We start from the raw sequence: 16,658 nt of genomic DNA, 5'->3' as shown, positions 1-16,658 counted from the left end.
ATATTTTGACATCTGTACCCTGTTGTGGGAATCCATAGTTCTGTTTCCTCTTTCTGATTTTCTTGGGCATCTCTTTTCATAGTGTTATTTGTTTGCTTGTTTAATAAATACTCAGAAACAGTGCATAATCTGGTTGAGGTTGTGCTTTATTTCAGTTCAGACAGTATTGATTTCATTTTACTATTCTGAGCTTCTGTATTATAAGCTAAAACTGGTTTTAAGAAGACATTACATTATTTAAATTACCCTATTTAAAATGACTAGTAATTTTAAGATCCACATACTCTTGTACAGTTGGAATTATAATTATGTAGGATTTATAGGATTATAGGATTTTGGAGCTAGAACGAATCTAGAGGTTGTCTAGGCCAAGGATTGCAGACATTTTCCCCAATACAGTCAGTGTGCTGTGTTGGGTCTATAGAATTTTGTTGGAATGGCACAAAAGTTTTGTTTTGCTTTGTTTTATTATTTTCTTCTTCTTTGTTTTGTTCTTAATATGAGTTTGAATGCCTATACATGTACTGTTTCCAATCTGCCACAATAACCATCTCCCCGAATTTTCTTATCCATAACACCTTCACACATTATGTTATCTGCTAGTCTTTAAAGGTGTTCGATGCTAATGGCCTCATCCTCCTAACTCATAAATAATGAAACCCAGACACTGAGAATTAAGCACTTTTTACAATGAAAAAGCTACTTGATAGTCCTAACAATAATAAACATCGATTTTCCACTCAGAGGCTATAGTTTGCACGCATCGACTCAGTGTTACATTGCTGATAACACTGAAGCTAAGCTAGGTTAAGTGAATTTCACTAACGTTGCTTAACCAGTTTAAATGGAAAGCTGAGATCATACTGCCCCGTGCTAACTTTCGGGTTCGAGGATGGTCACGCAGGTTCTCTGCAAGTAAGCACATTCACCTTGTTTTCCCAGATTTTGGAGATGTGGGTTTAACGTTTCTCTCTTCATTTTTCAGTTAAAAGATTTAAGTAACTTTCTAAATGAAAGTACTAAAACAGTTGAAGGTATCAACTAGTTTCCATGGTAGTTTTCAGAAAATGAGAGCGTAACACAGTACTTTGTCTTGGCTAACTAGAACAAGGAGTAGGTTGACAAGGTGGTATTCATGAGCCATATTGTTGCATAACTCTTCCCTTTGTTTGTATTCTGCAGCCTAAGTCTGTCATTGTAGGATTAATCAAAGAAATGATCGCCAAGTTTCAAGAGGAACTGCCCCTGTATTCCTTCTCCCCGTCTGATGAGGTGCGGCAGGTGGACTTGCTAGCCTACATTGCAAAAATCACTGAAGGTCTGTATTTTTGTTATTCAGAGAATTATGAGGTTAGAATTTCTCACTAACAGCCTGTACTCTCTGCTACTTTATTTTTATAAATAAATACACACACATATGTGTTGAATCAAAAATTCCTGTCCTTCTGTCATAGGGTAAGTTTTAGCATACAGTTCCAGTGAATATGGTTTCTTAAAATGTGGAAGATGACTCTTATACTGACAGATGAAACAGTTTTGTGTTTTGTTCAAAATCGCTTGGTATATATAGGGGTAGGCAGAAGTAGGTTAAATTATCAGCCATTATTACCTAAAAGATAAATCATAAGCAGGGATACAAAATAACAATAATAATAAAAAGAAGACATTTTAATAAATAATAATAGAAGAATGAACTGTTTCACGTCCTCACAGCTGTAAACCTACGTTTGCCAATCCTGTATTAATGATCCTAAACCTTTTTCCTTGTATATTTATGTGGCTTTTTGCCTCATTTCAATGTATTGGACCAGAAAAACCCGTGATTCTCAGTGTTTCCATTCAGTATAAAGCAAAATACTCATGCTTGTAAAATTTGGTAAGGTGTTAAATATTTTTTACAATTTAGACCAGAGCAGTAAGAATCAGAATGTTTTTTAGAATTATGAAAATTCTGGGGTTTTTTTCGGTCTTAAATAATGTGTTTAAATGTTTGGAAGGATATTTTCCTTTTAAAAGGGTAGCCTTCATTTAGCAGAGTACTTAATATCAGATTCCTGTCTTTCCAGCATTTCATTTGTTCAGCAAGTGTTTTTGACTGCCTGTTGTGGATTAGCAGCATGGCGTCTGTCCAAGTTATTGAGGCTTGGTGTATTTTTTCTAAAAGATGCTAAAAAGATTTTTTATAGTATTTTTAAATTGTCATGGTCATTCATCTCTTTTTTTCTAGGTGTCTCTGACATAAATTCAAAGAACTCAGCAAATTATGAGAACAAAACAGTAAAGAAAATTACTGTGGTTGGAGGTGGAGAACTAGGAGTTGCCTGCACATTAGCAATATCAGCAAAGGTATGTAAGCATGGTGGCTATAAATATGTTTATCACATTGCTATACTTTAGGGTAGCTTATGGTTAGTATACAAGAAATGATGGCTTAATTTTGTCATGTAGGAAAATCTCTTTTTGCCTTAAAATATATTTAGTTAGTTGACAAAAGCTAAAAGCTCTCATTCAGTTAGTCATGGAATAGGCTTTGAAAAAGTGATTTGAATAATGGGCTTATCACACTAATTCAAAGGAAACCTCAACTTGGCATTCATCTGACTTACTCACAAACTCTTGTTTTCTGAGTCATGCTGCTTATTTTTTAAAATACTTTATTTACTTACTTACTTTTAGAGCGAGGGGAAGTTATGGAGAGGGACAGGGAGAGAAACATCCCTGTTAGAGAAACATTAATGGGTTCCCTGTTACACTCCTCTGAGTGGGGACCTGGCCCACAACCTAGGCATGTGCCCTGACTGGGACTTGAACCTGCAGACTTTCAGTTTGTAGCACGATGCCCATCCCACTGAGCCACACTAGTCAGGGCTGAGTCATACTGCTTTAATTAAACTCTTATTTAAGAACCTAATTTTAGCTCTTTCTAAAATTATTCAGTAGAATTTCTAAGGTGATCTTTTTTCATGTAATTACTTTCTTTAAGATTGTAATTCCTGAATTGATAGTTTGAGATTTATTTTTACTAAGTCCTTTTCACTAGATGTTTTCTATATAAATCATTTTCAGAAAGGCACTTAAATCCCCCTTCCAGAGTGGTTCAAATGGGCCTCCAAGGCCCAGTATCTTGGTAATAGTATGTCTATGTCATTTGAGGAATATACTCCAGAATAGAATAGCTGTCCCTTTATATATTTATTTGGTAGCTATCATTTGATTTTCTAGTCTATTAAACTTTGATTGTTTACCAATTAAAATTTCCCCTTTCCTTGCCATCTGATTTCTTCTGTTTGAGACTCACATATGTCTTGTAGCTAGGTTCTACTTCTACAAATAATTAAATTGTATCCAGGGAGCTAGAAAGTTTTAAATCTGGCTATTGAGAACTATACAAGTATATGCTAACTTTTGACATATTTATCGTTTCATTTCCTCCACCCTCCATCTGAATAGACTGTTCCCTCTTAATTGGAATCAGAATGGTTTTCAATTCTTTTGTTGCTCAATCAAGTGCTTCTGTAAACACTGCTGTACAAGCTGCCTATTTTCTCATCTGAATTTTTTTAGGTGTACATAGTCTCAGAAGTAATACTAGTGAGTCAGAGGGCATGGATGGTTTTTATGGCACTTATTACATATTTCAGGACTGCTCTTTAGAAAGGCAGAACTAATTATGGTACTAATAAAAATGTGCACATCAACCAGAATTTGACATCTCTAACAATACTGAGTTTCATCGATTTTCTTTGTTTTCATTAAGTACAGAAGGCTCTTTAAAGTCATGTTTTTTTAGCTGTTAGAAGAGTCTCACTGTATTTCCTTGTGAGCTGTCTAGATGGAAATTTTTTCCCATTTTTCCTTTTAAAGATTACTATCTTAAGACAAGGTACAATATTCAAGCAGTGCAAAAGTGCTCAGTACAATAGTAGCCATAATAGCGACAACAGTATGTACTAGTGGCAGGTACAGCAGTAACTAACCTTTACTGAATGCTCAGCTAGGTGCTGGGCACTCGTCTAAACACCTGACTCACCTTTACAGCAACCCTGTGGCTTAGATACCGTCATTACTGACCTTTTACAAATGAAGAAACCAGGACATAGGGAGGTTACCCAACTGCCCAAAGTCACACTGTCAATAAATGGAGCCAGCATTTGAAGATAGTCACTCTATTTATAGAACCTATATTCTAGATCCTTCCTACTCGATGTGTGACTTTCAGACCAGCAGCATTGATGTAACCTGAGATCTTACTAGAAGTGCACAATCTCAGGCCCACTCCAGACTTACAATAGCAAATCTGCATTTAACAAATCCCTGGCGATCCATGTGCTTCATTGACCTGCTAACTGTGATCCTTTAGCTTGAGAAGCTGTGCCCCAAACCGCTATGTTACACTGCTTCATTATTATTGTTGTCGTTAGCAGTGGACGTTTAGGTTGTTTAGTCTCTGTATTGTTTTGTTTTTTTCTGAGTTTATTTGAGCCAAGTTGATGACATATGCTAGGAGCAAGATTTCAAATGTTCTCTCTATTCTTTTGAATATCCATATACTCATACATCTTGTATCAGCATCCTACGAGTACTAATAGATTTATAGGATAATTCACATAAATTGATGGATTAAAGGAGTTACTGTGTTTTAAATTTTTGATAGAAATTTTCAGATTATATCAGTTTATTCTCATACCCATATTGTGTGAAAATACCTGTTTTTTATTGTTGTTAAACTTTTGGATCTTTGAATGTCTGATAAATGAAAAACGATAATTCAGGTTTTTTTTGCCAGGCAAAAACAAGTGTTTAACAATAATACAATCAATAGGTACAGTTTAGAGGACTGATCTCCACCAGGCCTGTGTCAGATAATTAATCCTCACAACCCATGGAGTGAGGCTGAGTTCAGTGACAGCATTACAGAGCTAGTGAGTAGTCTTGCTGAGTTGTTTTCTTAACTTCTGCACTTTCTCCCCAAGTCTGGTAGATCCCTTGGTGTTCTTGCTCCTGCACTCTAAGACAGGAGAGAGCCTTAGATCCCTTAGGACTTCGGAAGACCTTCCACAACCTCCACAAGGGTAGTCTGACTTTTGGGGTGTCCCATGTTGTCATTCACAGCCAGCCCATCCTGGCACCCAAGGAGCCATCTGCCGGCAGGTGCCGATCATTTCCACAGTTCTCTGGGGAGAGTACTGCATGATAATTGGATTTTATTTTAGATTTATGGCTATTATCCTTTTTTCTTTTTTTATATTTTTACTGATTTTTTAGAGAGAGAGGAAGGGAGAAAGAGAGCGAGAGAGAAACATCAACTGGTTGCCTCCCATACATACCCCAACTGGGGATGGAACCCACAACCTAGGTATGTGTCCTGACTGGGAATCAAACCCCCAGCCTTTTGTTGTACGGGACAATGCTCCAGCCAACTGAGCCACAGCAGCCAGGGTTATCCTTTTTTTCTTTAAGAGAAAGTTGGTATTAGTATTTACTTTCATGCTAGAAATGAGATGCCAAAAGAGACCAAAAAAACCACTCTAAATTCTTTCAGAATGTAAATTATAACATCAAAATAAAAATATAAACTCAATAACAATAGCAAACATATTGAATGCGCCAAATCATCTTTATTACTTGCCCCATCAAAGCAAACTTGCAATTTGTGACTTCTGATTTAAGCCCTGCTAGATCTGAGTTTTCGGTGACACCTGAAGGATCGCGTTATTCAAGTTCATGATCATTTCTTGCTTGCATGTCCCTTTTATTGTTATTGCATTACTTTTGCTTCATAACACAGCACACAAGCCCTGTGTATTCTCCCGTAGCCCTCACTTCTGGATGAATTTAAATTGAGTAACTGGACATGTCCAGTGTAATGCTCTTCTGTTTCTTACTGTGCAGGGCCTTGCAGACAGACTCATCCTCTTAGACCTCTCAGAAGGGACTAAAGGAGGGATGATGGACCTAAATATCTTCAACCTGCCTAATGTGGAGATCAGCAAAGGTCTGGTTTTTCTGCTTAAAACTTGTATGCCTTATTTACTCTTGTGTTTAAGTCCTAGAATTTTAATAGACTTTATTTTTTTAGAGCAGTTGTAGGTTCAGAGCCATACTGAGGAGAAGGTACAGAAATTTCCCATATGTACCTCCTACTCGCACACATGCATAGCCTTCCCCATTGTTAGCATCCCCCACGTGAGTGGTACAATTGGTGAACCTACCTAGAAACATCATTTTCATTCAAAGTCTGTAGTTTACTTAGGATTCACTCTCTATGTTCTACCTTCTATGGATGCGGACAAATCTATAATGACATGTATCGACTATTATTGTATGTTAGAGAGTTGTTTTTCCTTGTAAAAAGCTTGGCAAATTTCTGGGAAAATGGAATGTGGAAACTGAGAAAAGAATATTAACCAAGCCCGAACAGTTTGAACAACTTACAGCCAGCTAGTGAATTGCAAGACCTTATCTTCCCTGGGCCTAACCAAGGACACTTGAGAGCAGGTGGCCTATACCTCGCCTCCCTAACCATGCAGTACATAGCTTAACGACTCTGGTTTGGGAAATAGAGAACAGAGATCCAATTAATGTCATTTGTGCCAGCCAAACTCAGGGATGGATAAAGTCAGGGGAACAAATAACAAAAACCCTAGAGCCAGACAGACCCAAGATAAAAGTAAAACAGTGAAGCAAACCAAAGAATAATCTCAAACTGTCCTATACACTCATTTTGATGCATCAGCACACTAAAAACAAACCTGGAGAGCTGGTGAATATTCTGCTGAAACCCTCCCCTAAGATTCTCACCTGCAGAAGAGAGAGAAACTCTCAAAACGAAAGATGTAAGTATGGACTTGCTCTAGAGCGTGCCCATACCCCTTCTCAGGTGTGAAATTTTTACTTCCTCCTAAACTCTAAGGGTCTCCACGGGACTTGCGACCAGGGGGGAGGTGGGCAGCTGGAGCTCATCCCAGGCCCAGCCCCCGGTCCAGCCCCTGGTCCTGTCTCCAAGGCCCTCTTTTTTTATGACTTCCCAGTGAGCTAACAGTAGCCCTGCCTGGGCTCACTCCTTTCCTGTAACGTTTCTAGGGAGCCAAAGCAGAGCACTGCCTAGGCTTTCTCCTGTTGCTTCTGCCCTGAGCTCTTCTGCTGTATCACTGTCCCCGGCTTTAATAAATGGTCACTCAAAATCACCTGGACTTGTGGAATCTTTCCTACATGAAGTCAAGAACCCATATACTACTGGCCAGCCTGAGGCAGACCCACTCTGGGCGTAGGACCCATCTGGTAACAGTTTCTGCCATAAAAATCACCTGTGCTCTGCCTGGAGAACTAGAATCTTAATGCTGAAAGTACCTTAAAGATCACCTAGTCCAGGCCCAGCTCAGTGCGTTGGAGTGTGTCCTGACATGCCAAGGTTGAGGGCTTGATCCCAGGTCAGAGCACATACAAGGATGAACCAGTGAATGCATAAGTAAGTGGAACAACAGATCTATGTTTCTCTCTGTGTCTCTCTCTCCCTTCCCCTCTCTCTAAAAATCAATTTAAAAAAAAAAAAAGATCACCTAGCCCAAATCCCTCAATTTACATATTTAGAAACTAAGATTCAAAAGAAGTTAAGTGACTTACCCAGAGTCTTACAGAGTCTACAACTGTTTATATTAACAAGAGTCAGATAAGTAAATAATATTCAGGTTGGTCAGAAGAATGTCTTCTTGTCTCTTTCAAATCACTTTAGGGGACTGTTTGGTACATGAACCCTAGAGGTCATGAGGCCGTTCAGGATGTGAGGAAATTGTTTCTTTCTGTATAGATTTAGTATAGATTTATTTTTTCTGATTGCTTGCTTTTTCATAATATATTGGTTAAGGACACTGGTTTTAAAGTTAGAAAGATGGGGTTTGCATCCTAGGGCTGCCACATCATAGCTCTGACATTTGTCAGATTATATAATCTCTGAAAGTTTAGTTTTTTGATCTTACAAGTGGGAATAATACCTACTTCTTGGTATATAGCAAAAGTGTTAAACCAGGAATTTTTAAAAAATTTTAATTTGGCCCTGACTGGTGTAGTTCAGTGGATTGAGCTTGGGCCTGCAAACCAAACAACTGTGGTTCAATTCCCAGTCAGGGCACGTGCCTGGGTTGCAGGCCAGTTCCCATCAGAGGACGCATGAGAGGCAACCATACAGTGATATTTCTCTTCCTCTCCTTCCCTTTCCCTCTAAAGATAAATAAATAAAATCTTTTAAAAAATTTAATTTGCATTACTTTCACTAAAAATATTGTTAAAATAAGTTTTAGTAACAATAAAAAGGGTTTTTGTGTCAATACATAAAATTTTAATGTTAAAAAAGCAATTTATCTCATATTTTTAATTTTAAAAGTTTCATTATATTTTATCATGTACATGGCATATGAATGAAGACATGAATATGTAGGTAAATGCTACATTTGGTGATACTTTAATAAATTAAAGTATTTTATTACCAGAGATGCATGATCAAAAAATTTGGAAGACCATTAAACTAGAAAGTGTTTACTCTAAGTAGTCTAGAAAGTGTTTACTCTAACCTTCCAAAACCAGGTTATAGCGGAAGTCAGGCTGTAACATGTAGTTGTTTGGCTTTCCCTTGCATTTCCTTACTTAGGTGCCCTGTATCCATTCACCATACTTTCCAAGTACAGTGTTGGGACATAATGGCTTTGCAAGCCTAAATGTACTAAGAACAACAGAAGGCCAGAAAAGTTGAAACGATACCTCTGGCTTATAAAAATTGGGTGAAATAGTTCTAGCAAGCCTCTAGATCCCTGTAGGGCATAGCGAGTTCTCTTTCTCTCTCTAGAGACAGTACAATAATAGTTGCTTTAAAGAGCCTTTTGTAGCCCTCATTTAGAGGATCCCTGGAGGGGACTGGATATTCTCTTGTGCCTGTTATTTCAGGTACTGAAGTTCTTGAGGGACCTTGTAACAATTCCAAATCCCCTTAGGGCACTGTCGAGTACATAGACCCTAGAGGTTGTGAGCCATTTAGTACGTGAGGAAATTGTTTCTTCCTCTGTCTTATTAACCATCAGTGACTTGTTTCTGGTCATTGAAAGAATGGACTCCTTAAAGTAGATATGTAGGTTGTGGTGCTTGCTACCACTTAGGGAATGTTGAATGAATGCACACTGTCTACTGTCTTGGGGCAAGTTTCATATTGCCCTTGTTAATTTTGGTTGCACGTTCCAGATAATGCTTAATTTAATTCCCATGACATGCATGGCTTTGAATGCATGACATGCATGGCTGTATAATTTGAAATATAATGTTAACTAACATTTTATGAATATATTCTACCATACGGAGAAGTGCATTAATAATTTTGGGAAATTGAACTCAAGGGAAATTTTAGTAATGTCCCATCATAACAGGTATTGATGATTGCAACTGATCATCACAAAGTTGTACTTTCTCCATTTGGATATTTTTTTTAATAGCTGCTAAAATATTTGGGGGAGGGATATACATATTGGGTTGGCCAAAAAGTTTGTTTGTTTTTTTGCCGTAAGATGGCTCTAGGAGTGCTTAGTTGTCTTAACTTCATGAGAAACAGTTTGGTTAGATTGTATTGTGACAGCTCTCATATCAGCATGCAATTAAAAAAACTTACCAAAATTGGTGAATTTTTGTGTAGCCATTTTAATACTGAAGATGGAAGAAAATAAGCAACATTTTTGGTGTATTATGCTTTATTATTTCAAGAAAGGTAAAAATAACTGAAACACAGAAAAAGATTTTTGCAGTGTATGGAGAAAGTGCTGTAACTGATTGAATCTGTCAAAAGTGGTTTGTGAAGTTTCGTGCTGGAGATTTCTCCCTGGACAATGCTCCACAGTCGGGTAGACCAGTTGAAGTTGATAGTGACCAAATTGAGACATTAGTTGAGCGCAATCAATGTATACCACATGGGAGATAGCCAGCATACTCAAAATACCCAAATCAAGCATTGAAAATCATTTGCACCAGCTTGGTTATGTTAATCGCTTTGATGTTTGGATTCCACATAAGTTAAGGTGGGGGAGCCTTCTTGGCCTATTTCCACATGCTATTCTCTACTTGAACATAATGAAAATCTTTATTTTTTTAAACAAATTGTGATGGGTGATGAAAAGTGGATACTTTACAAAAATGTGCAACACAAGAGATCGAGGGGCATGTAATATGAAGGAACCACTAACCACACCAAAGGCCAGTCTTCATTCAAAGAAGATGATGTTGTGTATATGGAAGGATTGGAAGGGAGTCCTTCCTCTATTATGAGCTCCTTCTAGAAAACCAAACGATTAATTCCAACCATTACTGCTCCCAGTTAGACCAACTATAAGCAGCACTTGATGAAAAGCATCCAGAATTAGTCAACAGAAAATGCATAATCTTCCATCAGGATAGCACAAGACTGCATGTTTCTTGGATGACCAAGCAAAAACTGTTACAGCTTGGCTGGGAAGTTCTGATTCATCCGCCATATTCACCAGACATTGCATCTTCTGATTTCCATTTATTTCCATCTGTACAAAATTCTATTAGTAGAAAAAATTAAATTCCCTGGAAGACTGCAAAAGGCACCTGGAACAGTTCTTCATCAAAAAGATAAAGAAGTAGGCTTTGTGGCGTGGTGGATAGTGCATTGGACTTCTAGTGATGAAAAAGATGAAGAGTTTTATTTTAGGAAGATGGAATTATGAAGTTGCTTGAAAGATGTTAGAAGGTAGTAGAACAAATCAGTGACTGTATTGTTCAGTGACTGTACAGTGAACTGTATTGTTCAATAAAGTTTTTGATGAAAACAAAAAATGTGTCTTTTGGCCACTCCAATATGTACATGTGAGGATGCAAATATACTATACAGGTTGGGGCAAAAGTAGGTTTACAGTTGTAAGTATACAAAACAGAGCTTATTCTTGTATTATTATTTGTTTATTAATTATTATATTATTTTTCATATGAGCAAGTGCAAACCTACTTTTGCCACGCCCACTATAAATACGCACAGTTATGCTTTTGTATGCATAGACTAAATCTGGAGAAATATTGAAGAAGTGTTAAAAATGGTTGTTTTAAGAGTCAGACTAGGAAAACTGGTCTTGCCTTTGTTTTTGCACTTAATACTTTTATCCCCCTTCTTTAAAACTCTGCTAAAAAGCATGTAACATAAAGTTTACCATGGCAACATTTCTTTTTGCACTGAAATACATTTTATAAAAAAGATATACTGTGAAGATCCCTACAAGTAGTCCAACTGGGTAAATAAGTGATTTCAGCAGATTTTCGGTTCCGTTAACAACATGGAGGGACCTGGAGGGCATTGTGCTGAGTGAAATAAGTCAGACAGAGAAAGACAGTATCACTATCATGTGGTGATATCCTTACCCAAGGTAAGGATAAAGAAGGTTTTTATTGATTGTTTTTAGAGGGAGAAGAAGAGTGTGTGGGGGGAAGCATTTATGTGAGAGAGAAACATGGATCAGTTGCCTGCCACACGCACCCCGACGCACCCAACAGGGGATGGAACCCTCAACCTTTCTAGTGTATTGGGTGACACTCCCAATGGAGCCACCGGTCAGGGTGCCGGCAATTCTTAAGACATGGTTTATGGATTGATAACTTATGTCACAATCATCTGATGTGTTTTTTAAAATTACAGATGCCTGGCATTAGCACAGGCCTGTGGAGAAATGAAAGAACTTGGGAGCTCCCTGGTCATTATGGCTCAGGTGTTCGGAGTGTCGTCCCGTGAACTGAAAATGCCTGAGGGTTTGATTCTGGGTCAGGGCACATGCCTTGGTTGCAGGTTCAGTTACCAGTTGGGGCATGTGTAGCAACTGGTTGACGTTGCTCTCCCTCCCTTCCTCTCTCTAAAATCAGTAAGCATGTCCTCAGGTGAGGCTAAAAAAATTAAGAAATTGGGAGCTTGATAGGAAATAGTATGGAGTAGGAAGCCTTTCTTGTACTTTGAAATATTAGAAAGCTTCTACTCTATTTACTCATCAATCAAACCTGAGGGTAAAGGCATTTTCATCATTCAAAGCAGAAGCTAAAAGGGGAGAAGAAAAGAAATGGTCCTGGCAAGGTGGGTTGGGGCCAAATTATAGGGTCAGAAGTTGAACCATTCACTGGTATTTAATAATATGGACAAGCCACCTAATCTTTCCAGGTATCAATTTCCTCTTCTTTATGAGGGCTCAGCACACTCTGAAGCCAGGTTGCCTGGGCTGGAAATTCTGGCTCTGCTACTTACTAGGTCTATGACTTTGTACAAGTTACTTAATTCTCTGTGCCTCAGACTCATTATCTGTCAGATGGGGATGATATTGACCCCATAGTGTGTTGTGGCTTAGATTGAATGAGTAAATGTATGGAAAACCCTTAGAACCATACCTGGCACATGAAAGGGGTATGGAAGTCTTAACTTCATCCCTTCCAGTTCTACTGACTTCCAATTCTTGAGATTTTGACTCATCATCAGATGCTATACCGAACTCTAGAACACAGGAATTGCTTAAGGGGACTCAAGAAAGTCTGTAATTAAAATCCATGAGTCAGTTTTCAGTGCTACCATGCCCATAGTTTTGTGAGATTATGAACTGAAATTGGGTGGTGCATTTCCCTGTAGACACAGTGCACACGTGTTTTCTTCTGAAACTTGTTTAGAAGATGGCCTTAGAGGCTTAATTAAGACTGTAAACCCTGGCTTCTACTCGCTGTCTCCCTGGGATGCTAGTATTCGTTTACAAAGGTTGAACTGATGCCTTGTACTTGCTTTCTTACAGTTCTTTTGTTTCTGATGTTGACAATGTCTGGCTACTGTTTTGACATGTACTTACTGTAAAACACCGTGTGCAACAGAGAGTAATGGTGTAAAATAGCACATGTACGTTTGAGGGTTGCAGCAGCGAGCCCCAGAGAACAGCTTTTCTAAAGTCCTAACAGTTGCTTATGCATTAAGTCCCATTGAAAGAAGAACCTAAAACCAGGGATAGTGGGCTTCAGTATAAGAAAGTCAGTAAAAAGTAAGCCTAGACATTTTATCTTGATTTAAAGATTATTCAAACCATTTTTTCCTCAATAAATAAAACAGATATGAGCAGAACTACTCTGCTTGAAGTTAAAGTAAGTGGCCTGGAGCCGTGCCTACCCGCCCCCTTCTCACTTACTCGCAGTCCTCTCAGCTGGCCTCTGAGTCACGTCTAAGGACTCTGGGACTCCTAAGCTCAAAGTTTAGAAATGAGTGATATAATTGATTGTAAGTTCATTTTGCCTTTAGTATTTTATTTATTTTCCCTAATAAAATTGTGAATTGCATAAAGTGAATTCCTTGTTTGTGGGTTCTGGATCCTACAATTTATTTGGTTTATCTTTATTGCTCTCTTTCCCGCTTTGGGATACACTCTTGCTCTTAATTCTCCTTCTGATGGCAAACGTCAGCACTTGGTATACTTCCTATGGAGGTAAGGTTGCTCTGGGGGCAAGTATGCCTAACAGCTCTCTACTTGAAGAAAAGAAAAACCTTATGAACTCAAACTTGAATTAAACTTGTATCTTGAGGCCTGGCTGATATGGCTTAGTGGATTGACCGCCACCTGTGAACAGTAAGGTCACTGGCTCGATTCCTAGTCAGGGCACATGCCTGATTTGCAGGGCAGGTCCCTGGTTGGGAGCATGTGAGCAGCAACCAATTGTGTCTCACACATTGGTATCTCTCTCCCTCTCAATCTCTCTCCCTTTCCTTCCCTCTATAAAAACAAGCAAGCAAGCAAACAAAAAACCTCTATCTTGACCCCGGGCTGTTTCTTTTTATTCATTTAGATCCGTCTGCCTCTGCTCATTCCAAGGTGGTCATCTTCACAGTGAACTCTTTGGGAAATTCTCAGTCCTACCTTGATGTGGTACAGAGAAATGTGGATATGTTCAGAGCCCTCGTCCCAGCTCTGGGACATTATAGTCCAAACAGTGTCCTGCTTGTTGCATCTCAGCCAGGTAAAGATTTCATTTTAAATGAATTTGATGGTCCAGCGCATCAGTAGAATTGCCATTACTGATAAAAGTCATAAAACTAGATTATAAAGGGACGACTAGGGTATTCAGTTAAATTGCTCTCATAATGAACAGTATAGTATTTCCATATCCTGTCATCCAGTGACTTCTTATGGCTGACATTAACTAGAAGGTCACAAATCACAATTTTTAATGTAGTACTACTATTACTATGTGCCAGGTTGTTAGCCATGCTTTCTTCGGTGAGAAAATAATTCCTCCCAAGAGAAAAATGCAGTGACTTAAGTGAAAGATCTTTTGTTAATTCTGAAATGTCATAAAATGTTAGTGAGCATACCAGAGTACATTTTTAACAACTTGTATTTTAAATTGTTTGAAGGTGTTTTATCTAAAAAAATAAATATTTTCAAAGAGTTAGGTAGGGTACTGGACTCAAATTGGTGATCTCATTTTTTTAATGTTCCCAATATAGGAGTACGGTATGCGTTCACTTGTTCTCCTGTAGTAATTGGCTGCGGGACACTGGTCTCTTTAATTCCTTACATCCTTTGGCATGAAAGAAGAAAGCAGTTGTGTTTTGTTCCTATACTGCAGAGTGGTGGTATGCAGATCAATATTTTAATTTAAAGATAGAAATTTAGCCCAACATAGATGTAAAAGAGAACTTGACCAATGGAAAAAAATCTTCTAGTTTTTTGTACCCGGATTTCATCCTTCTTGCTTAATGATTCTAGGAAATTATTTTCTACTCTTAACAATTTATATTTAATAGCAGAGTTATGTTAAATTGTGCTGGAACCTTGTTCATGTTTTTAATATACATTAAAAGTATATTATGCCTTATTGTGCATTTAGGATCCAAGAAGAGTGCATACAAGTTCTAATATGCTTAGTAAAATAATAAATATTTGTGTGTGAACTGGGCTAGAAGTATATTTTTTAAAATCTTTGCATGTTCCTCGTGTGCAATATTTAGTGGAGGTCATGACCTACGTGACATGGAAACTGAGTGCATTTCCTGCAACTCGAGTGATTGGAATCGGATGCAATCTGGACTCACAGAGATTACAGTATATTATTACAAATGTCTTGAAGGCACAAACTTCAGGAAAACCAGTGTGGGTTATTGGTGAGCAGGGAGAAGACAAAGGTAAGAAATACATTTTTGTTAGTTATATTGATAATCTGTCACTAATGGCCATGATATTCAGACACATCTCAGCGCTCAAGAATTATGGAGTTTAGTTGGTTTTTGCTCCATATTTGAGTGCCTTCTTTGTTACATGCCCTGTGTTGTGAATAGAGACCTCACACTTGTTATTCTGATTATATTTACTTTTCTATAAATTTACAATTAGATGAGACTCCTTAGTCAGGTTTTATATTTCCTCAAAACTTTCTTAAAATTTTAAGCTTCCTGTATGCTTTGATGTCAGATGTTAACAGCTGTTACGTCTAGGTTAGAGGCAACTTTTAAAAATCTGTACTTTTCTGTGTTTCCTCATTTCGTCATTATGGATATGTAGTATCTGTATAAACTTTTAAAATTTATTTATTTTTAGAGAGAGGGGAAGGAAAGGAGAAAGAGTGGGAGAGAAACATCAATGTGTGGTTGCCTCTCCTGCGTCCCCTTCTGAGGACCTGGCCTGCAACCCAGGCATGTGCCCTGACTGGGAACCAAATCGGCAACCCTTTGCTTCACAGGCCCGTGCTCAATCCACTGAGCTACACCAGCCAGGGCTTTTTATAATTTTTAAGAAAATTATGTTAGTGAAATACAGCAGTATTTTAAATCTACATAAATCTGTTCTGGTTACCTAGAAAGTTCACTGCCAGAGTCAGGCTATAGAATAAATCTTTATAAAACCTGACAATGTAATTCAAGCAGAAATACTTTTCAGGTTCAAAATGCCCCCTGACACTAAACACTAATCAGTAGGACCCTAGGAAAGGGTAGTGAACAAGAACTTGGAGCAGATGCATTAGAGTAACGAATGCTTAGGGGTTTAAACAAACCTGAGACCTGAATTTTACTTGCTACTCTATTTGTGTTCTGGTCTGTGTCAATCTTTGGCTTATCTGATTATTGCAAATCTCCCAGTTAGTTTTCTCTTTCCCCCCAGGCTACCAAATTAATAATGATATTAGCCAAAACTTACACAGTGTTTATTATATGCTTTCAAATATTAATTCAATCTTCCTAAATCATATTCCTCTTTTCAAAAAAATGCACTGGCTTCTTCTGACCAAACCATTAAATTCCTTTGCTTGGCATTCAAGGAATCCCAAAATAGAGCCCTAATTTTCTTTCCCAGTGGTAGGTATGGAGGTAGCCATGTCATTAAAGAGCTGGGAGGGACCCAAGGGCCCATCAGTTGCTTAGGGAGCCAGAAATGGGCACAAGATGGCAAGAGTAGAGGTTCCTGGGGAGCCTGTAGCTTTCCCGGTCAAAGAAGGACTAGAACCCGGGTCCCATGCCTCATAGCCCCACCCCAGAGCTTCGCTTCAGCCACAGGGACCCCAGCCCACTGCATTTCCCTCCCTCTCAGCATATTTAAACCTCATCCTTCAAGCTCTCAGTCAGGACCCCCTTATTTGCACTCTGAAGTTTTTTCTGAAATCTA

The 16,658-nt window shown here is 38.3% G+C and overlaps 1 protein-coding gene across 5 annotated transcripts in view; it reads left to right on the top strand.

Moving 5' to 3' along the window:
• UEVLD (UEV and lactate/malate dehyrogenase domains) overlaps nt 1-16,658 on the top strand; it is a 47,547-nt gene that overhangs the window by 20,021 nt on the left and 10,868 nt on the right. For all 5 annotated transcript variants that reach the window (XM_037150522.2, XM_037150520.2, XM_053673072.1 and 2 more), the window contains 5 exons: nt 1,183-1,318; nt 2,228-2,346; nt 5,893-5,995; nt 13,846-14,016; nt 15,011-15,184. In XM_037150522.2, coding sequence (XP_037006417.2) covers nt 1,183-1,318; nt 2,228-2,346; nt 5,893-5,995; nt 13,846-14,016; nt 15,011-15,184 — 703 coding nt within the window. The remainder of the gene's footprint in view (nt 1-1,182; nt 1,319-2,227; nt 2,347-5,892; nt 5,996-13,845; nt 14,017-15,010; nt 15,185-16,658) is intronic.

The sequence above is a fragment of the Artibeus jamaicensis genome, unplaced genomic scaffold (genome assembly GCF_021234435.1).
Source record: "Artibeus jamaicensis isolate MK-2021 breed Jamaican fruit bat unplaced genomic scaffold, CSHL_Jam_final contig_797, whole genome shotgun sequence".
In the NCBI taxonomy this organism is placed as follows: Eukaryota; Metazoa; Chordata; class Mammalia; order Chiroptera; family Phyllostomidae; genus Artibeus; species Artibeus jamaicensis.
The sequence above is the reverse complement of the archived record's forward strand: the minus strand, read 5'-3'. Positions and strand labels throughout refer to the sequence as shown.